The sequence below is a fragment of the Metarhizium acridum genome, assembly GCF_019434415.1.
Source record: "Metarhizium acridum strain ARSEF 324 chromosome Unknown scaffold_356, whole genome shotgun sequence".
Lineage (NCBI taxonomy): Eukaryota > Fungi > Ascomycota > Sordariomycetes > Hypocreales > Clavicipitaceae > Metarhizium > Metarhizium acridum.
In genome coordinates, this window is record NW_027094030.1 from 354225 (window position 1) to 373160 (window position 18936).

General features: G+C 46.4%; 5 protein-coding genes across 5 annotated transcripts; 3 read left to right on the forward strand and 2 right to left on the reverse strand.

Moving 5' to 3' along the window:
• Positions 1-5790: 5790 nt before the first annotated feature.
• Positions 5791-6728, reverse strand: J3458_015495 (uncharacterized protein; the record flags this gene model as incomplete). The annotated part of the gene is made up of 7 exons (XM_066120793.1): positions 5791-5895; positions 5952-6011; positions 6081-6092; positions 6156-6326; positions 6380-6457; positions 6516-6527; positions 6585-6728. The coding sequence occupies 7 exons, from the start codon at positions 6726-6728 to the stop codon at positions 5791-5793; spliced, it is 582 nt and encodes a 193-aa protein (XP_065974121.1).
• A 1193-nt stretch (positions 6729-7921) lies between these two features.
• On the forward strand, positions 7922-9004 carry J3458_015496 (uncharacterized protein; the record flags this gene model as incomplete). Its single annotated transcript, XM_007814750.2, has 1 exon — positions 7922-9004. One exon carries the CDS (start codon positions 7922-7924, stop codon positions 9002-9004), a length of 1083 nt encoding a protein of 360 aa, XP_007812941.2.
• A 1781-nt stretch (positions 9005-10785) lies between these two features.
• J3458_015497 (uncharacterized protein) lies at positions 10786-11747 on the forward strand (the record flags this gene model as incomplete). Its single annotated transcript, XM_066120794.1, has 2 exons — positions 10786-10988; positions 11378-11747. The coding sequence occupies 2 exons, from the start codon at positions 10786-10788 to the stop codon at positions 11745-11747; spliced, it is 573 nt and encodes a 190-aa protein (XP_065974122.1).
• Positions 11748-13814: 2067 nt separating this feature from the next.
• J3458_015498 (uncharacterized protein) lies at positions 13815-14264 on the forward strand (the record flags this gene model as incomplete). The annotated part of the gene is made up of 2 exons (XM_066120795.1): positions 13815-14075; positions 14145-14264. 2 exons carry the CDS (start codon positions 13815-13817, stop codon positions 14262-14264), a joined length of 381 nt encoding a protein of 126 aa, XP_065974123.1.
• Positions 14265-17793: 3529 nt separating this feature from the next.
• J3458_015499 (uncharacterized protein) lies at positions 17794-18821 on the reverse strand. The gene is made up of 2 exons (XM_007814751.2): positions 18563-18821; positions 17794-18509 (listed from the first exon to the last, which is right to left on the reverse strand). The coding sequence occupies exon 2, from the start codon at positions 18492-18494 to the stop codon at positions 17958-17960; it is 537 nt and encodes a 178-aa protein (XP_007812942.2). The 5' UTR covers positions 18495-18509; positions 18563-18821; the 3' UTR covers positions 17794-17957.
• Positions 18822-18936: the final 115 nt, after the last annotated feature.

Genomic DNA, 18936 nt, shown 5'->3' on the forward strand with positions numbered 1-18936 from the left:
TGATGGCGTTTCCAGCAGAGGTGTCATCGCTTGAAGATCCGCTCTCGTATAGTGGACTGTTTCGAATGCGCCCGATATCATAACATGATGCTATATCCGATCTGCCTCGGCCCAGGGTCTTTTAGCGGACATGGAGCACCCAGCCTTTCACACTTGCCACTGCTCCGATGAAATTGCAAGGGGAGGACGTATAATCTCTCCCCTCTCCATTTGATGGCTCAACGCAATCTGCGACGACGGGACTCTCTGCCTGCTTGTCCTACCTATATCAGGCTTGAAGACCACACGTCGTTGAATTGGCACCATCATGCCACCTTTGCCAAGAAACCCCCGACAAGACTCTGTACCGCGGCGGAGGCGGGTACTTTTTACAAGGAACACCCATGGGGCCAGTCCCGAGCAAACCGAGCTTCTGGAATTCGAAAACCGTACCGCCAGCGCGTACCGCGGGGAGATGATTCGAACGACGATGTGTACTCCCTGCGACATCCAAGGGCAAGGGTTGTATATGCCCGGGGGTTACATTGCCCAGGCTGTACGGGGCGTGCAGTTTTGTACCTCTACTCGTTTTAATTTAATATCATCCCTTTTACGTGGCTTCAAAGTCCACTGCTTAGTAGGAATTTGGTAGAAGACACGTAGTGTGAAACTGACCCGTCTGTATGGACTACTCTTCTCAACTCAATGACAAGTTTCGTTGGACTGTTGCGTCTTGATTTTACAACCGAGAAAAGGGTTGTAATTAATCGATAAAATTTCCAGGTTTAGGCGACAGCCCGTCATTGTGGTTGTGCGCATGCTCAGGCAGCCTACCCTATCCCGACTCTGGAATGCGCTTCCCAACAACTCGTTGCGCTATATTCCCACATGATGTAGTTAATTATATAGACGGCTATTAATAGTCTGAACAAGCTTCTAGGCTGGATGGATAGGACGGCCATCGACTCGGAAGAAGCAGTCTTGCTCAACAACTCCAAACGCTGGTACCTCACGAGCAAACAAGCTCCTTCATACCACGATTTCTCCCCATGGATTGCCATACAAGTTGGAAAGGCATAGACTATCTCTGTTGTTGTCGTTCTGCCATTGGGGCTATTGCCTCTTCAACCATGACCTAGGTCTTTGCACTGGCACTGCCTGTTAACTAGTATCTCCCTCGACACTCCTTGCCTAGAACAGCCACAAAACGCGAAAGCTGTACACCACGAAGGCAAACTCTGCACAATGAGATAGGCGGCCAGGCTCCGTAGCAGCTGATAATGTAGCGGTAGATGTGGTAAGAGCTGCAGGAAAGCCAAGACGGAACAAGTCGGCCTTTTGGCCAGTTTGAACAGGCGACTACACGCATCGTTGCATGTCTAAATAACGGCAGCATCCTGCCTGGCAGTTCACTCCACAATGCGGTGTACGCTTCAACCTGCTACCGCTGACGAGACTCTATAACACACTGCCGAACCTGCTTTGCCATGTAGCCGAGCAGTTTGGCGAGGATGACCTGGCGGGAAGTAAAACGCTGCCAAAGTCCAACCGCGTTGGAGATGGATGTTCTGTTGGGGACAAGCAGGTCGGTCCTTTCCTACTCTACCCAAGAGCATTGGCTAGATAAAGGAGCTTGCTAGACCTATTTGGCAAGTCGGCAGCGGCCGATTTCACCTACCATACATAGGAATATCGCCTTCGCTTACGAATTCCATCTCCTTGCCGCACTGGCTCTTATCTGATAGTTCGCGCAGTGCCTTCTCGTGAGGCATTGGATATACGGGCCTGGAAATTATATCATACAGCTATGCAGCTTGTCAAGGAAAACCCGGACCGAGTTCAGAGGTCGTAAAGGAAAGGACCAAGCCAGGACATCTGTGATTTCTCAAGCTTGTGAGGCTGCAAACCAAGTTCTGCCAAGGGGTCATGGCCGTCTCCGGAGGGTTCCGGAACCTCATGATGCTGGCAACGAGCTATCAAGGACCAGGTACGAAGCAACTCACCGAAGCCTATCGCGTCGCATAGCGAGTGCGGCCAACATAGAGAAACTCCAGTCGCAGCATTCAATAATGCAATAACAAGGCTCAACTGAGGCCTATCCTTTTGGAGGTACAGTGGGAGGCGAAAAGTATTTAACCAGGTCAAGTACCTGGCTATCGCGCTCTATATTGTAATATATTATAGTATACTAGTATACGTCTTAGTGGGCAAATATATTCTGCCACAGACTGTAGTCACTCAGTTTTACTGTGGTATTCGAGTCGGAACAAAGACTCTCAAAGTCCTTGTGATCAGCTATGAGTGCCGGTAATGAGGTGTGGTAACCGGCAATTTGGATGCCATGGGATGGTCCGCCGTGGCCATGTTTATGGCCAGCCTATTCTTAGTGAATTCGCTTGGGGTATGGTGCTCCAGCTCTCCAGTTCTTGGCTGAAGTTGCTTTGTCAGTTTTAAACTGCCTTTGGGAAGACGTGCATTGCGCCCTAATCTTGCACCAAGTTTCCGCCAACCATGCCCTCAATCGGGGCTTCGAGACGATTCCGTAATATGTTAACATTAGGGATACTATCAAAAAGAAACCTAGAATATATTAGAATGCGTTGCTTCATTGCAGGACTATCAAATTAGTTGAGCGAGACAATAGTATTAGTAGACACTATCAGCGGCTGATTAGCTACTTTGCTCGCCATTTCAAGTATATCATTCGCATAGTGGTTGAGTGAGTCCAAGTCAGTGGGTTGGGGGATTTGAAATGAAAAATGATAGAGCCAGTTGTCGTGGCTGGTTAATTAATAGAGGCGGAGGCGCTGCACTGTTAAGCATATTCACAAGTAATGGGCAAGGACCTATAACTGAGCCTTTTCAAACAGATCTGTTAAGATAGCCCTTTTTGAGTGGTTATCGGGGTTTACTACTTAGTAATAGAGCAAAAATTTACAGTTATAGCAGCCCATAGCCGGATATTTCCGAAATCCAGCTTATAAACGGGCACATCCGGGCTCTCGCTTCCTCTGTGTGGCTTCTGACAGCCTTCTTGGTAATCTAGAGCTGTTTTGGCCCATCCGCATACTCGATGAATGGGCTGAACGCAAGAATGTACGCAATGTTACTGTCCATATGATGTTAATAGTATACCTGAAATAACACTTATGCTGTGCTACCAAGACCTACTTGTTCTTCGGGGTGTTAATATACATGCTGTCACGGGCTACGTCCAGTATCTAAGACCTGCATCTGCCAGGTCTCCAGTTAGCGAATCTGGCTTATTCTCTCCTTAACCATTGGGCTCGAGGAGCCTCGAGGTATTGATCTTTTCCTTGTCCTTGGTTTCAGATAAAGGAGACAGTATGCTGTTGAATACACTGGGGTTGAGCCCTGATTCCTAGATACATGTAGGCGAAATGGTTTTCAACTTCTCTACTGGCGCTTCTGTGTCTGGGATATCATAGATCCCCCCACAAGGAGAGCTAAATAAGAGGAACAGGGCATAACCAAACAAAACTCAGCCCGATACTCGAGAGCGACGTGTTAAAATTACGGTGAAGTATATAATACGTTGACTGGAAATACAACGGGGTACAAAGTAAGTTAACCATAGGTACTCGAACTGAAATGATACTAATATAGCAAGATATATCTCATATGGACATATTATTTAGCTTTCGGTACAAAATATATCGCTTTTTATCAGAATTTTATCCTCTGTATTATCCATTGGACGCGGAAATGTGGCAGTCGAAAGCTGCACAAATTTGCACCAAAATCTCCCAAAGTACTAAAAGAGCTTCTTAATGCGCAGTTCCATCATGATGAGCTAAACTTCCATGAGTTACTAAACCAGGCAGGGCAGTGATTATAAAGCAAGCGAGAGCCGAAACCGATTTATGTGAATTTTTTTCCCAAACTAGTTGCGCATTTCGGCCCTTCTGGACCGTTATGTGCTGGAGAGACATGATACGTTACCAACCAATAACACATGTGTGAATCATTCTCTAAGACCTGAAATAATGGTCCGTTTCACGCGTAAACACGGTTACAGCATGAGATGCAGTCGAGGTAGATGATCAAAAATGGGACGACGTGCCTTAGCCGTGCCTGCAGGCGGTCACAAACGGGCAGCGAATTTGCCAGCAAGTGACTTTACAGTGCAGGCGGTCACAAACGGGCAGCGAACGTTAAACTTCTTAGCGTATTTTTAAGCGATGGAATTACTCTTGGGCTGCAGTGGGTATAAGACACGGCCATTCGCACTCCAGAACATAATTGTGGCTGTATCTACCATCTAGACTGATTCGCTGGGGTAGAGACGCTGATGATCTTGAAGCATATTATCTTGCCAAAGTGAGACATATTTTAGCGGGTACTTCTCCTGTTTTGCCTCCAATTCTTAACCAAGGCAGCTATACGTCCGTGGAGTCGTACCCTGATAATATTACCGAGGACATGTAGGAAGCCCCCTATAATGGAGTCTGCAGGAATGACCCCGTTTTACCCGCAGACTGTAATAGAGAGGGGGTAGCATGAATTATTTCGCGCTGCTATACGAACTTGGCAAAATCACATGTCATCTCAGGAAGTACCATGTTGGAGCCAATCTAGTTTGTTATCGCGCTTCGCCGCCACGTAGCATAAATCCTGCTAAGTACGATCTAGTAAATGGAATTAAAGCTTGCTCACAGCGGTCGCATTCCCCCCTCATTTAGGGCTGAAAAATGGCTCTCCGTTTCAAAGAAAGACCCCGGGTAGAATATATAACATTCGTGTTTTATGAGAAACATTGCTGAACTAAACCAGTGCAACATGTATAGTATCTTAGATCCGAGAGGGCAGAGAAAACGATACAACTATTTCACGTCCTTTGTTTGCCCCTCCCCCGCAATCGATGGTCAATGCAACCTGATCCTTCATATCCACTCCGAAACCTACTGGGATTATATCTCGGGAAATGACTATGCGCCGCAGATAACGACAGCCATTGCTATCGAGAGCCGCAAGACCACATATTCACAAGTCTTATTTAAGTGTAGGTTGAGTAATTGTGTCATGGATAGAATTTTAGCGAGAGTGCTCAAAACAAATATGCTAGTCGAAGTGTGGCAATTACTATAGGGTTAATTATAATATTGAGTCTGCAGTTTTGGTCTTGTCTTCTGTCAGGTACAGAGTATATAAATCTAGTAGTAGTTAGTATAATGTAGAGAAATCTGGGCTATATTGACTAGCAAGCGTGTGACTATTACACTGTCACACAGATGTTACATAAGGGCTACCATATTGAGACCTAGGGCATGAGGCTCACCGCCGTTTTATATAAACAAGACATCTCAGAGTCATAGGCCTTGCGGAAAAGCAAGGACCTTTAATACAAAAGACTGCTATTAGATGGATTGAGCTATTGACTCCAAGCCCTCTACTGAGCCCTTGTCCTATATGATGGCCTGATGGCTCCTCAGCCCAAAACCTTTAATGTTTCAGTCAAAATCACACATTTTTTTTCAAGTTAGCAAGACTATAATTACTCCTCAAACAACTGCCGGCTTTTATATTGCCGCAAAGTACAATCACTTAGTCACGGTACTACTAGTTGCAACCTACACACAGACGAATAGTCAGACGCGTTACGAAGGTTTTGTATTAGAATAAATACAGTCCATAATAGGAACCCTATACATAACACCTGTGAGACCTGGTTTCATTGTCCTCTGTACAAGGTCTAGTAAATCTAAGCTAGTTGAGATGCGGCATGTGTCTGCATATCGAGGCTCGCCGTGTCCTGCGAAGTTCTTGTCTCAATCTAGGACAGATTATACATTATTCGCCGACCGCAAGGCAGTCTTCTCGTTCCACAATCTTGTCTGTTACTACGCTGCATGTACCTAGACATTTGCTGTAGTAGCGTCGGACTGCTTCTTGAGTCTGCCAAATGTTAGTGAACAGTCAATCCAAGCACTTAAAAAGCATTTTGGAATTACCTTCACGTTGTAGTCGCCACAGCAATCATCCTTTTCGGGTTGTTTCGAACACTCTTCACGCTATATTTGATGTTTTTGTAAATAAATCTCCTAGTATACTTTATATATATTCTCTGTGGAAGTACTGACCATTCGGCAACCCTAGTTTAAGAAATAGTCGAGTCAGTCTTTTGTGAGAAATTAGGACATATATGCTGAACTTACATCCCGTTCCCCGTACACAATCTCGCAAAACTGGAAGCTGAATCCCGCTCCACAGTGGAAATCTTTGACCAGATCGCAAGAAAGGCTTGGGAGGACAGTGTCGTCCTCCTTGCGTGGTTTCGGGACGCTAACGCCCGCGCACTTTTCATAGTACGGGACGGCATCCTCATACTAGTAATATATTAGAATGTAATACAAAACTGCCTTTATGGAAGCACACATACCCTATGGGGCAGAGGAAGGCCACTTTTGATCCTCGAGACGCAGCAGTCTTTGGTGGGGTCGCTTTTACAAACACGGGCCTTTAAAAATGGTCAGGAAATCTGATAAGGATACGTAGTTATTGTCATCCATGCTTACTTGTTCGCAACCCTATTTATTACTTTGTCAGTGCTGCTCTGCTTGGAAGTGTTGTTTCGGAGCACTTACCGCCCGAGCCCATGCTACAGGCTCAGGGGTTCCGGAAGGCAACCCCCCTCCCGCCAAAAGGCTATCACAGTCAGAGTCGACCGTGAGGGGTTCCAAGCCCAAGGCTAGCTGGGCAGAAAGCATGAGGGTAGCGATGATACGCATAGTTGTAAGAGGTTTTTATGGTTGATGAGTTAGAATATGTAGTAGCGACGACTTCCAAGTCTTGTTGTTAGGCTGAGTAGTTACGTGATTGTGCTGCCGTCTTTATATGTTATCAGAGCAGCAGCATGGTTCTTATGTGCTGTACCTTCAGGAGGCAACTCACCAACTTGGACACATGCTTCCAAGGCTATTCACTGGCGTGTCATGTATCGTATGATTCGACCCTCGGAAGTTCAGGAACATTATCCACAATTGTCTAGACTGTTGGGAAATATTGTGCGATTTATCATGCAGATACTGCGTTGGCCGTAGCTTGGTCGATAGCCTCAAGTGTTTTGCATAATGCCGCGCCCCTAAACTTGCAACGGAATACAAATAATAACACGACAAGTCGTACGACTCTGGTGCAGTTCCGGCATTTGCCTCGCCTTGATGTGTAATACGAGGCCTCCTTGGCAGCGTTTCCGACTTCCGTACGGAGTCACGGGCTGAGGCATTTGATATACACGGGGTGAGCGCGGTCACGCCACACTTGACCCTCGTTATCTCTCTCAGGTAGTCCAAATCAAACCTTGCCTGTCAGGGTCCATTGGATTTAGACTTATCTTGATGCTTGAACTTTAACTCGTTTGCCCTCGTGCTGGCATTAAACCCTGGCAATACTTACCAGGACGGGAGGGAGCGGGGGCGGGGGCGTGGATACTCGTTCGTGTTCATGTCTGGTAATGTTTCAAGCATGTCCTGATATTCATTTTCATGATGGGTTGCTGTGAAAGTCACCCTTGTCTATAGTCCTTGTATTAGGGCACTAGTGACCAATAATTGCAGAACTCAGGAGTATGCATAAATGTCCCGGTCAATGAATCGTTGCATCACCCGATTTTTTTATATTCCAAGACGTCTTTGTTACCGCGCAAACGGGGACGTAGGACGAAACAGCCCGGAGCGCTCGCTTCCAGGGTTGCCGGGTACGCAATGCATGGCGCGACTGCTCTCGGTCCCCGAATAACCTGTTGACACGGCACTACGACCGAAGTCGCTTTCTCCGCGGCAGCCGTAGAGCGTCACTGACGCTTTTATATAAACTCATGTGTCTCCTACCGCTTGGCTACTATCTTGCCGGTATACTCTATCAAAGACTTTTTAAAACAAATCAAGTCTTGCATTATTATCCAAGCAAAAACACTTCAAAAATGTTTCCCATCTTCCTTTTTGTCGCCAGCGCCCTTGGTGCAGAAATGAGTCCTTTAAAGAGACAAATTTTAAAGTTTCAGCCGGAACGGGTCGAGTTCTACAAGGATGTCGCCCGTGAACTGCTCCCGAAGAGATTCTGGGCAGCCCAACCAAGCTCCTATAAGCCGCTCGTTGGTGCCGCCGTGAAACCCGTTTGCGGGTGCAGTGTCGAAGACATGTTTCAGCTGCACGATATCTTCTTTTCAAATATAACCGGACCCGTGGATGTCGACTTTTACCCCAATGCGGACTCTCAACCACTGGAAGGTGAAATCTGGTTCGAGTCATCTACAGCAACAATCGACACTAGCACGTTTAAATGGGAGCAAAATGGCGAAGTCTCTTTTGAATGGTCTTTCCAAGTCGCCGGTGCAGGTCCAAAGGCGGGTCTCAAGCTCGGCTACAAGGTCGGGCAAGACAGCACCGAGACCAAGACAACTACGTTTACGAAAAAGAGGAAACTCTCATGCCCCCAAGGCCACCTATGTCAAGTCCAGACCTGGAGCTTTTCTGCTTCCATTCCTGGGAATTACTTCAAGGTGCCGGTTGTTGACTTCAAGTGTCTTCCGGCATGCTTGAGGTGGAAGCACGAGGAGACGGGTTTATATCACGAGCTGAACTCGACGTCCAAGGTGGCTCTCGCTGCCCTCGCCGGCAAGTCGTCCACGTGGGATTCTCTGGGAAAGGAGTACTTTGAGTTGCGCGACAAGGATAACAACCCCGTCTCTTCTTGCCCCCCTGGAGGCGAGACGATTGTCGGCATTCAGTTCCCCCCCGAGTCTGTCAAGACCAGTTACACGCAGGCCAAGCCTCACAACCCTTCGGTTCCCATCTTGGATGAAACAAAGAAGCCCTACCAGATCCAAATCATGCTGGACTTTTATATGAAGAATTCCCCAGGCGAGAAGAAGCGCGAGGCCGTGGTCGCTAGCCTTACGCAAGAAGACCTGGATGCCATGAAGCCTGAAGATGTCGAGGTAAAGTTTTTTGTTATAGATTCCAACATCCCTGGAGTTCATGCCGACAAGAACATTGGAAACTAGACATAATGCAGACTAGGGAGTTGGTGAGCTTGTAGCTCAAGTTAGAGAATTTAAGGAGAAAGAAACTCGGTAGTAGCTAATCCATCGAGTTGCTCTGTCTTGGCCCTAGTTGCTCCTTCGTCTGCCTAGATAGCACCATGTCAACTTTCCGCCCCGCGGTTTCATACTATATATACGCATCGCTATAAAATATTCAATAACTCCATTTATATATTTTCGTGCTTCTGACAATTTATGAATCTGCAGTGTGACAGCATGTTGCACAGCTGAACACTCTTACCGTTTACTTTGAGTTGCCGATCATTAAAAACGCTGTGCTCGCTTCCTTTGGGCTGGATTGACACAGCCGTTTCCGCCCTCAATGTTTTGAAAATGGGGATTTGAGACTGCTGAGCATCACATTTATGCCAATTGCCGTGTTGCAAGCCGTATCTCCAACCACATTTGCCGCCACATCGGCATTTGCAAGTGGCCCAAATGGGAATGCAAATGATCCAATTAGAAAAGTCGTGGCGTATCGAGCATGAATATTAGTTGACCCTATAAGATCAGGAATAGGCTTACGGTGTAGGAGTCGTTAAGCACGATGTGTATGGAAGGTTTGATGCTGAAAAAAGGTGATGAACTCCCAGTTACAAGAAGAAATTAACTTACGCTTATATTATATACAGGCATGTGGAGCTCTTAATAATACGGTCGATACTCTAAGAAGACAAGGCTAATAGGGCTGGGATTTTATCTAATAACTCGTGATTATATAAAGGGATAATTAAAGCACTCTTCACTTTATAGGTGAGTTTAACTACTAGGCGCTGCTCATGTGGGTTCAAAGTTGTCATATTTAGACGGTGGGCTACCATGGCGATGATGGCAACATCTACAACGAGGACCTATGGCAAAGTGCTTTTCACGGAAGCGGGTTTGATCCAGGCAGCACGGCGGGTTGTGGCGTTAGCTGTGCTGATGCATACTACTTTATGCTAGGAGAGAATTTTATCGGTTGGATTGATTGTTGTGATAATCTCCGTTGCTACAGAGGACCATTTAGAGTGACGGATTGGGGGGTTCCTGCATAAAGCTCTTGCCAACTTTGAGCTAAATTTTTACAGGCGGTCGTCGAAGCAAAGTTATCTCCCGGAAGCTATATCCCGCTACCAGTCACCAAGGAGGCGTATGTGGAGTGAAAGTAAACCTTGGGGAGCATGATTATCTATAGCCAGGCACGAATACGAAAGGGGGCTTCTAAATATATATATTTTACTATTTTGTATTTTTCAACCTCCCACAATATTCGTGCTGGCACGACATTTTGTAAAAAATTAAATTTAAGCCCCATGTGCCCGGTCGTACCTCAATTAGAGAACCGTTATATACCGAAGGAAATAGCGTACAAACACGCATCACAATACGTGAGAAGATATGTACATATATATTCTTCGTTCGAGGCCCTAATCTAGAAATAAAAAGTATAAACTCAAGAGCTTTATAGTTGACTGGCTTCGTCCCATTCACAAGCTGCATGTGATATGTGGTCTATTCCTTGAGCCCAGACTCTTCCAACAACTTTACCACCTTGTCGTTTCCCCCTTGCTTCGCCGCCGACAAAATGTACCTGTCCTTTATATATCCTTGAACCACAAATTGGCACCTTTATTCACCAAGTATGCCACTGGCTCTTCTTGGCCCTTGTATGCTGCGCGATGCAAGGCTGTTCCACATTCATCTCTCTCAATCACAACTGAATTGAGCCACCATCCCTCTGCTTGGTCCAGATCAACACCATGGTCGACCAGCAACTGCAGCGCCTCCATATTGCCCTGTTCAGCCGCCGCAATATGCGCGCTGCTTTCTTCCTGACGCCATCCGTGTTGAAGCATCAGACGAAGCATCTCCAACGATGGATGTTCTCCAACGACAGCCCAAGTGCCCGGCTCTACATCGTCGTATTCCCATGCCTGGTTGGGGTCCAGGCCATTCTCCAGGAGTAAGCGTGCAATCTCGACAGCGCCATGGTATGCTGCAAAGCTCAATGCATCGCCCACAAATTCGCTATGATGCCCAGCAATCTGGACTCTGTTTCTGACAAGCTTCTGCAATACAGCGAGGGGAACCCTTGGCTAAAGACCCAGTCAAGTATGCCGATCTGTTTTAACTTTGCTGCGCGCTCTGCTATTCCCTTGAGCAATTCCGACTGTTTCGACGGGTCTGCTGATTTGTAGAGTTCCTTGACGCCTTGGATGTTGCCGCTGGCGATGTCTTTCCGCACTTTGTCTGGCAATAACTTTCCATTAGAAGACGCCATGATGAACACAATAGATGAGTGTATAGCAAATGAGAAGCCTTTAACTCTTTTTTCTTCACTGGCCAAGACAGAAAAACGATTGCTAAAACCAGAGATTGGGCACACACGAAGGGACTGACCATACTCCGCGGCATTTGGAGGAGCGAGAAGTTCTACCAGCAGAGCCAGTATAAAGACGTTGACGCTGCGACTTTTAGAGACTTGCAGAAGGCGCCTTCCAAGTACTATACGCAAAAGGCCGAGAGAAAGGCCTACCTCATCTTCCCACATGATCAGAAGTCCAAGAAGGACGGCATTTTCTGGAGTGTCAAGATTAACAGAATTATCAGCCACGGAAAGGTGGACAAGGTCATCTGGGTTGACCAGAACAAGATTGGCGACGGTAACGACCACAAGAAGGACGAAACGAATCTACGGGAAGAAGGGCGACGAGAAGCCTAACTGCGCCTAAATTTAGCGAGCAACATGCGTACAGTTTGCGGATGGAAGTTGCTTCAAAGGGCATAAGCCAGAGGTGGATGGCATATGTAACTTTGACTTGATAGCTTTATCTGTAAACTGTATCGTTGATGGCTATATTTCACGGGCAGTAAATAAGATTACTACCCGTGCTTGCTCCCAAATACTATGAATACTTTAAGTATGGTGTATTAATATTAAGCGAGGTAGATCTTCTTTTATATTTAATTAGCTTACTGCCTTGAATTATGTATAAAATATAAATATATAAATAGAATTCCTTTCATACTTTTCTTATATTCCAGCTTTTGAATACTTACGTATTGTAAAACATATCCCGTGTCCAGTGTAGAGGCAGGTGCTATTTCGATATGAAGAGCTTATAAAGGAAATAGTGGATGTTGTTGCAGCTTTAATATTTTGACGAGTCAGACACCAGAGTAAACTTGCACATGTATTTATACCAATCTCTCCCTAAAGCTGATATATAGATATAAACACTGGGACTGGCAGGCGTTTCATAAAGTGAGGCCCCTTATAGGCGGATCTTTCTCGAGAGCTTTATTGTCGAATCTTGTCTGGACGCGACTTACCACTCGCATCCGATTCTACTGGCTGGATGGAGAACCCCAATCGGAGAGCTTTTTGACCTGGAGGCTCTGTTAGAGTTGTGCAAGAAGAACAAGAGATGGATGCCACAACTAGTAGTTACCAAGTCATATTCTCATAGGCACTGCTAGGCCAGGAAGCCAATTCCCGACTTTAGCCATGTCGTGGCCCGCCGCCATTCAAAGAGCTTATTTATATGGTCCCTAGCGGTAATTCTATGTAGTGACGAATCTAGGAGGACGTACCATTGACCCTGAAGTTGTGTGAGATTTTGCCGTCTCTCATAATCATCCCTTTCCTTGAACCTTTGAAAAACCAGGATTGTTTCGTCTTGGTACTCTCCCGAATACTCGACTACCTAGTAGCTATGGGTGTTCTCCCTCGCCTCTGCAGCGGCGGCCACACCCTTGACGGCATCCAGTAATTCAAGTTTGCAACTTTTTGGCGCACGAATCTCATCTGTAACTACCTAGCCTGCCTCGCACCCCGACATTATAAGTTCTGTCTCGCGAGTCAAGAACCCTGCGTTAGTTAGCTTCAACAAGCGCAAGTCAATCGGCCGCTCGAGAAGTTGCTCTGATTGTACGGCCGACCTCAATTGCTCGTATTGGTTGCTGGAACAATGAGTGATCTGATTGGCTGCACTTGACTTATAACCAAGTCATACCAATTAGCATGTACACGCAATTTTGGCGCTGGGTGCGCTGGGTGGAAAGCTCACACTTCGAATCCTCACAAAATGATGAGGTACTTGGTCATTGTCGCCTGCGCTGTAGAACCATGCAAACCCCCAAGTGTCTGGTTCGGTAGCGTAATCGGCTTTGGCTACATCTTGAACTAAGTCCCAGCTTACTAGATATTCGGTAGCAGGTTGACCGGGGCGACTCACGTTATCCTTTGCACGCGGTGAAGCGCAATTGGCCAGTGGCGAGATGATATACGTGTTGAGAACTGCCGCGGTTGCAGCGACAGCTTGCGAGACTAAGCAGATCTGGTGGTATTTATTGTGACAAGGGCTCAATAGAGGGCTTGAAGCAAATGCTCGATTCAATGATAATCTTGTAGGATGTCAAAGGTCCTTGGTTTCCTCAAGCTCAAGGGCGAGGGGAAACCATCTTATATACATGAAAGGAACGGCCCGTGCCTAGTGTGCCCTATAGTTCTCGTGATCCCGTGGTGTAATAAAGGGCTTTAATCTTGGATAGACCTAACCGTGTGACATGTATGTTAACGATATATGCATTGGGTTTGATTGCCTCTCGTCAACACCCCATACCATGACATTTTCTTCAGAACTCAATGTCCGGATGTAACATGGAACAAACTGTGGTGCAATGCAACCTCCGGCTACCCAAGACAGATATTTGCCACGTGGCAGAAGCTAAACCACCACCGTATGTTCATTTCTTGTCGTTTACCGGCAAAAACTACAACGATAAAATGTCCAAACCGCGTCTTACCACTATTGGGGACGACTTCTTTGCTGAGATCAAAAATGCGCCAACCAAGGAGGCTGTTCGCTGGTACATGTGTGTCATGGTCAACCTGTCTGCTTTTAGTTTCTCTAAATTAATTCCTAAAGTCTGGGAACATATCAACAAGCATCTACTGATTAGTATGAAACTTGATGAGCAGTCCACGGTGGCTCAGAAAATCAGGGAAGGGTTGGCCAACTCGTGTAGCATTGTCGGAGCCGCAAGAGTACGCCTCGCTTTCATTGATGCAGAAAGAGAAAACACGACCAATTGATACATTTTTGATATCTCTTAGACCGGAAAATCCTTGAGACAGCTGTCAAAAGCTATCCCGGCTCATCTTCGAGAAACTACATCGCCCAGGGACGATTTCCGTATTACCGATCGACAGGGCAATCATGAACATTATTTTTAGGTCCAAACAGAGCGAGTCCCAGGCGGTGGAGCGCGGAAACGGCCTTTGGAAGAGTATTTACTCGCGTAAACCTGAATTCGATCCCGGCGCCTCTGTTGCAGCCAGCCGCGACTATGCGTACATTCAAGAGGTAGGTTTCCGTCAAATCAAGGACCAGCTTAAGAGTCGGGCTCAACCTAGATGTTTTGTGAGGAAGATTTTCTTTCTGACGAAATCCCCAACGATCTGGAAATCGGATACGTGATTGTCTCGGCGTTGATTGGTATGGACTGTCCGGGCCAGACGAGGCATCGTATGAAAGGGATGCTGTATAATGCTGCAACGCGACAAGATTTAGAGCAGCTGCAGACACATGGTTCAAAAATTGCGCAATTTGGGAGTTAATTCTCGATATGCAGCGCCGTCGACTCTGTCGATGAATTGAGCAAATGGGCGCCCTTGGGGTATATCCCTGTTCAGCTACTCAACTTGATGTGCTTTACTGTCACTTGTTATCCCATAGCTCTATACTGGGCGACGTATCCGCCCCCCATTGCGCTCACTTGCTTCCTCCACTACCCGAATGTTCCAAACTCAATGTAACAGGCTGTAGCATCACCACTAAGCCGGGAATATTTGGTTACGACCCGGTGTGAAGGCGAAATCAACTTCTTTCCGAGTCCTAGCAGCAGAGGACCTCTTGTCATTGGCAAAAACTTGAAAATTTAGTATATCCATAACTTTAGAAGGAAGTATCGAATTGTAAACAGCCTCTGCATTTGCATTGTAGTATAGGGAAAACCCTAGCATCTATAAAAAGGGGACAAAAACCTACACCGAGGCATCCTAGCCGACCTCTTGCCTATCAAACCTGCCACATGTAAAGCTTCATTTATGCGGACCTTCTGCCAAAGGCCCACCAGACATTATGCTTTTTGCTATAAACTAGCCTCTATAGCAGATTACAGAGTAAGAGTTAATTGCATCCTCTGGTACTACAGTCAATGTACTGGTCAATACTACGGGGTTTCTAGAGCAGTCGAAAGATCTATGCGAAGTTAGCACTTGGCTAGTCTTATTATGCTAGTGGGAAGCATGAAAATAATAGAACTTACTTGAAAAAAAGACAACTTCCAGTGTCTTCACCAATCTTGAATGAATGAATATTCCCAGCACTATCTGAATTAGTATACGCACTCGCAAGATTTCTCAAGGCTGCTCTTAGCTTACACTTGGGCTGAAATTGGAGAACAGTCCGAATAGGTGGGAATTTCGAATAGTGGCTCATTACAGTCTGCATTTGCGTATACCACGCCCTATAATCGCTCATCAGCCTAGATCTACTCGTTCGTGGAGATGGAATGACTTGCTGGTCGGTTGGTTGGTGAGTTGCACGCAGCCAGAGCGGCGGCCGCAAAGGAAACCAAGCTCATCAAGTACATGGCTACTTTATCTTGCAAAGTCGTGTGCGTTTTGTTGGTTGAGTATCTGGAGGTCTGTGACTGTCTATTGTAGATGGTGCAAGATAACCTGAATTGGGGGGGAAGACAGTGCATTTATAACTGATAAAATTGCTCTATATTAGAGCCATACATCGAGAGTGCCGCTTCGCTGAGAAAAGTACCTTTACTAGACCAGGCGGCATCTGGAATCCGTACCCAGACATGACTTGTTATTCAGCGAGCTGGAGCAGCGTTCACCTCGCGAGCCAGCGACCTTGTTGTCTACTACGGTTCATGCATATGCACGACTTGCTTGGTCGTAGTGAATAGTCAGAGGCTGTCGTTAGCTGAGTATGAAATTACTAGTCTCAACCGAGTTAGCGATGGTGAATAGTTAGTATATTGTGAGAGACATCTCCGCCTCTCAGTCATGGACTGTGGCCGACTGGTCAATACCTTCTATGACTCTATGAGATCCGACTAGGCCTCTTCCTCCATCAACACGAGTCAGTCAAGCTTGGTAGGTAGCATGACAGCTTGACTCCATTTCAAAATGCTCATTTTTTTGAGGCAATATCTGCAGGGTAGGTCATTTTACAATAGTGGCCAGAAGAGTTGCGGAGTACATATATCCGTACATCAGCTTAGACCACTAGGCCATGGAGCAAAAGATCCAGCAATAGCAGCCTATGGACGAATATCCCGACATCCAGCTTAAACTAAGCACATATTGGCTCTCTCTATCTCTATGTGGCCTCTGGAAACGGCCGCATGTATTTATTGATCAGAAATTCAAAAGGTGCATGTCTGCGCCAAAGGATTAATTAAACAGTGGCACAAAAGCTGCGCGGCTGGAGAATGATTACTTTCTAATTCGTTACTGAATATAAAGTTGGCGAATACTGCACAGATCGTTGTTTGCCCGAGTTTGCCGTGTTTGCCGATGTGGCATACATGACGTCTGCTACTTGACTCGACATATGTGTGGTAAGAGCCTTTGTCCAGTAACATTTGTCCGACCTGGTATCTGAGCTTACGAATGCGAAGCAATGGGAGTGCATGTGTTACAGTTGTCAGCACAGACACCAACTGCCTCGTAATCATTACTTTGCAGCATCTGTACAGTTAGGTTTGCTAGGCACTTTTTCCTACAGCATCTCAGCTTGCACAAGCTACTCCTGTCATCCAGTATCACTAGAATTGGCAGTACGTGAAGACTGACAGCTCATTATCACAGCACTTAAATACGGGATTTCCGGCCAACCCTCTTGCGTCTCAAAGATGTCTGACTTGTCTTCCTCGAGCGTGCCGGTCGGTCACCAGGAAGTCACAGAGACGGGTTCCAGCTACATGTTTTTGCCTTTGGCGAGCCGCAGCAATGCTCGGTAGATACGGGGGGCTCTGTATGTCTCGCCACTTTGATTGAAGACTAAGAAAATATGATTTTTTATAAGAAGTTATGGCGCCATTGCATTAATAGTAGTCATCTTTGCCCCTGCTGGGCAAAGCTTCCAATCAGGTTCTTAGCCGCTGTCCTTTTTCCAAGGGTATTGGTTGAAGACCATTATTATCGTATAGCTATAATTTGTCGGATTGACGATATTGACTCTGCACGTCTTTGGGAAGCTGTCTCGAGTCAGTTCATTCCTTCGGGTGACACCCTTGGGGTCGACGGCGCTGATTTTAGTCTGGAGAGCGCCAACGGCGCTCAACTTGGAGGTAGAGTCGTCACTGTTAAGCTCGCGAGAAATTTGGGGTTGGTTGGAACACGAGGACCGAATTGTCCTGTGGCGAATGCCAAGCCAGTGTAGCCTTCGACTGATAACATCGTCGTGTGTCGCCCAAAAGCTAGGAGACACGTCCTTGATCCATGCAGTGGCTAGTAATGGTATGAGGACAATGTAAACTTGAAATGCTGGGGATAGCACACAGACGCTGTAGATGTTCACCGTTTCGCGCTATCCACTGCCTTGAAAGCAGAGTCGGACACAAAAACCGTGGACCAGTCAATGGGTCAAATCATAAGAGGCTGAGCTTACGAATCAATGTGCTTGGGAAAGGGAAGAGTAAACAGACTAAGCATCTAATCATGAAACGAAGTCCTCAGTCTTTTCAGCCCAGCCCTAGTTAATAATACCTTGGACAGCGGCACAGTATCCCACAAAGAGTGACACTAGCTATCTTGAGTACACTACTCTTCAATAGAGTATATATCTTTCTAGACTACTCGAAATTTGCCTCAAGTACAAGCCTCTCTGATACTCTCCTACTTTCAGTTTTGTCCACCGTATGTTGCCACCTTCGGCTGCCTAGAACTTGGCCCGTTCATTCTTTCGTCGGCGTAAGCGAGCGCCCAATCCTTGAATGGCTCAATATCGAATTTCCATGCCCAATTCTGCTCTTGGAGGGCCAAAATAGCATCCACGGTCCAAGTGACGCAGCTCTGCTGCGGATTCGTGTTTTTGACCGGTAAAGGGACGCTGAAAAAGAAATCATGAAGTTGAGGGTCCGAAACATTCTCCGGTATCTGACCAATAATAATCCGCCCAATAAGCTTAGAACTAAGCTCGGGGTCAATATGTTCTTTTTCGCAGAACCACCAATCCATGTGAGGATTGTTCATCCGGAATGTGATAGGGTTGATCTCGGATGCATCAGTAGCTTCATAAGCATTACAATCTCGCCCTTGACTAGTTTCCGGCATGACAATAATTCCCCAATGATAAGCTTCGTAGCCAAAAACTCGCCGAAAGTGACCTTTGGAAAGATGATCTCGATGATACAAGGCGACAGTAACCACTCGTGGCATGGTAGGGTATCCAACCTAGAAGGTATTCCCGTTAGTATCGGAGCGGTGCTTTCTCTAATTAAACTCACCTATTCCAAATTCTCATAGACAATAAAGAAACAGCTGGTTCAGGGGAAGAGTTTACAATAAAGCTGTTGCAGATAGCTTGGTGGCGGGGGAAAAGACGAGGTTAGTGCCACGGGGCTCCTTATTTAAGTATTCCATGAATGTGTCGGTCGTATATCATACGCCAGGTCCTCTTGCTGGTGCCAACAGCACGTTTGAAACGGGGAGGCCGTAGCGAGCCTCGCTTGGGGGCTATGCGGCTGTGGTCAATTAAAATGCCACTCTTTAGCGCTGTTAATATCATATGAAGACATTTTTAATGAGTCTCACAAGCGTGCCGGATCGGTGCTTTAGGCATACATGATTGGATTTAACACACTGGTCTGATAACCGCTCG

Bases quoted from the DNA above. Each gene is read 5' to 3' on its own strand.
- J3458_015499 (XM_007814751.2), bottom strand. From the start codon at position 18,494: ATGCCACGAGTGGTTACTGTCGCCTTGTATCATCGAGATCATCTTTCC.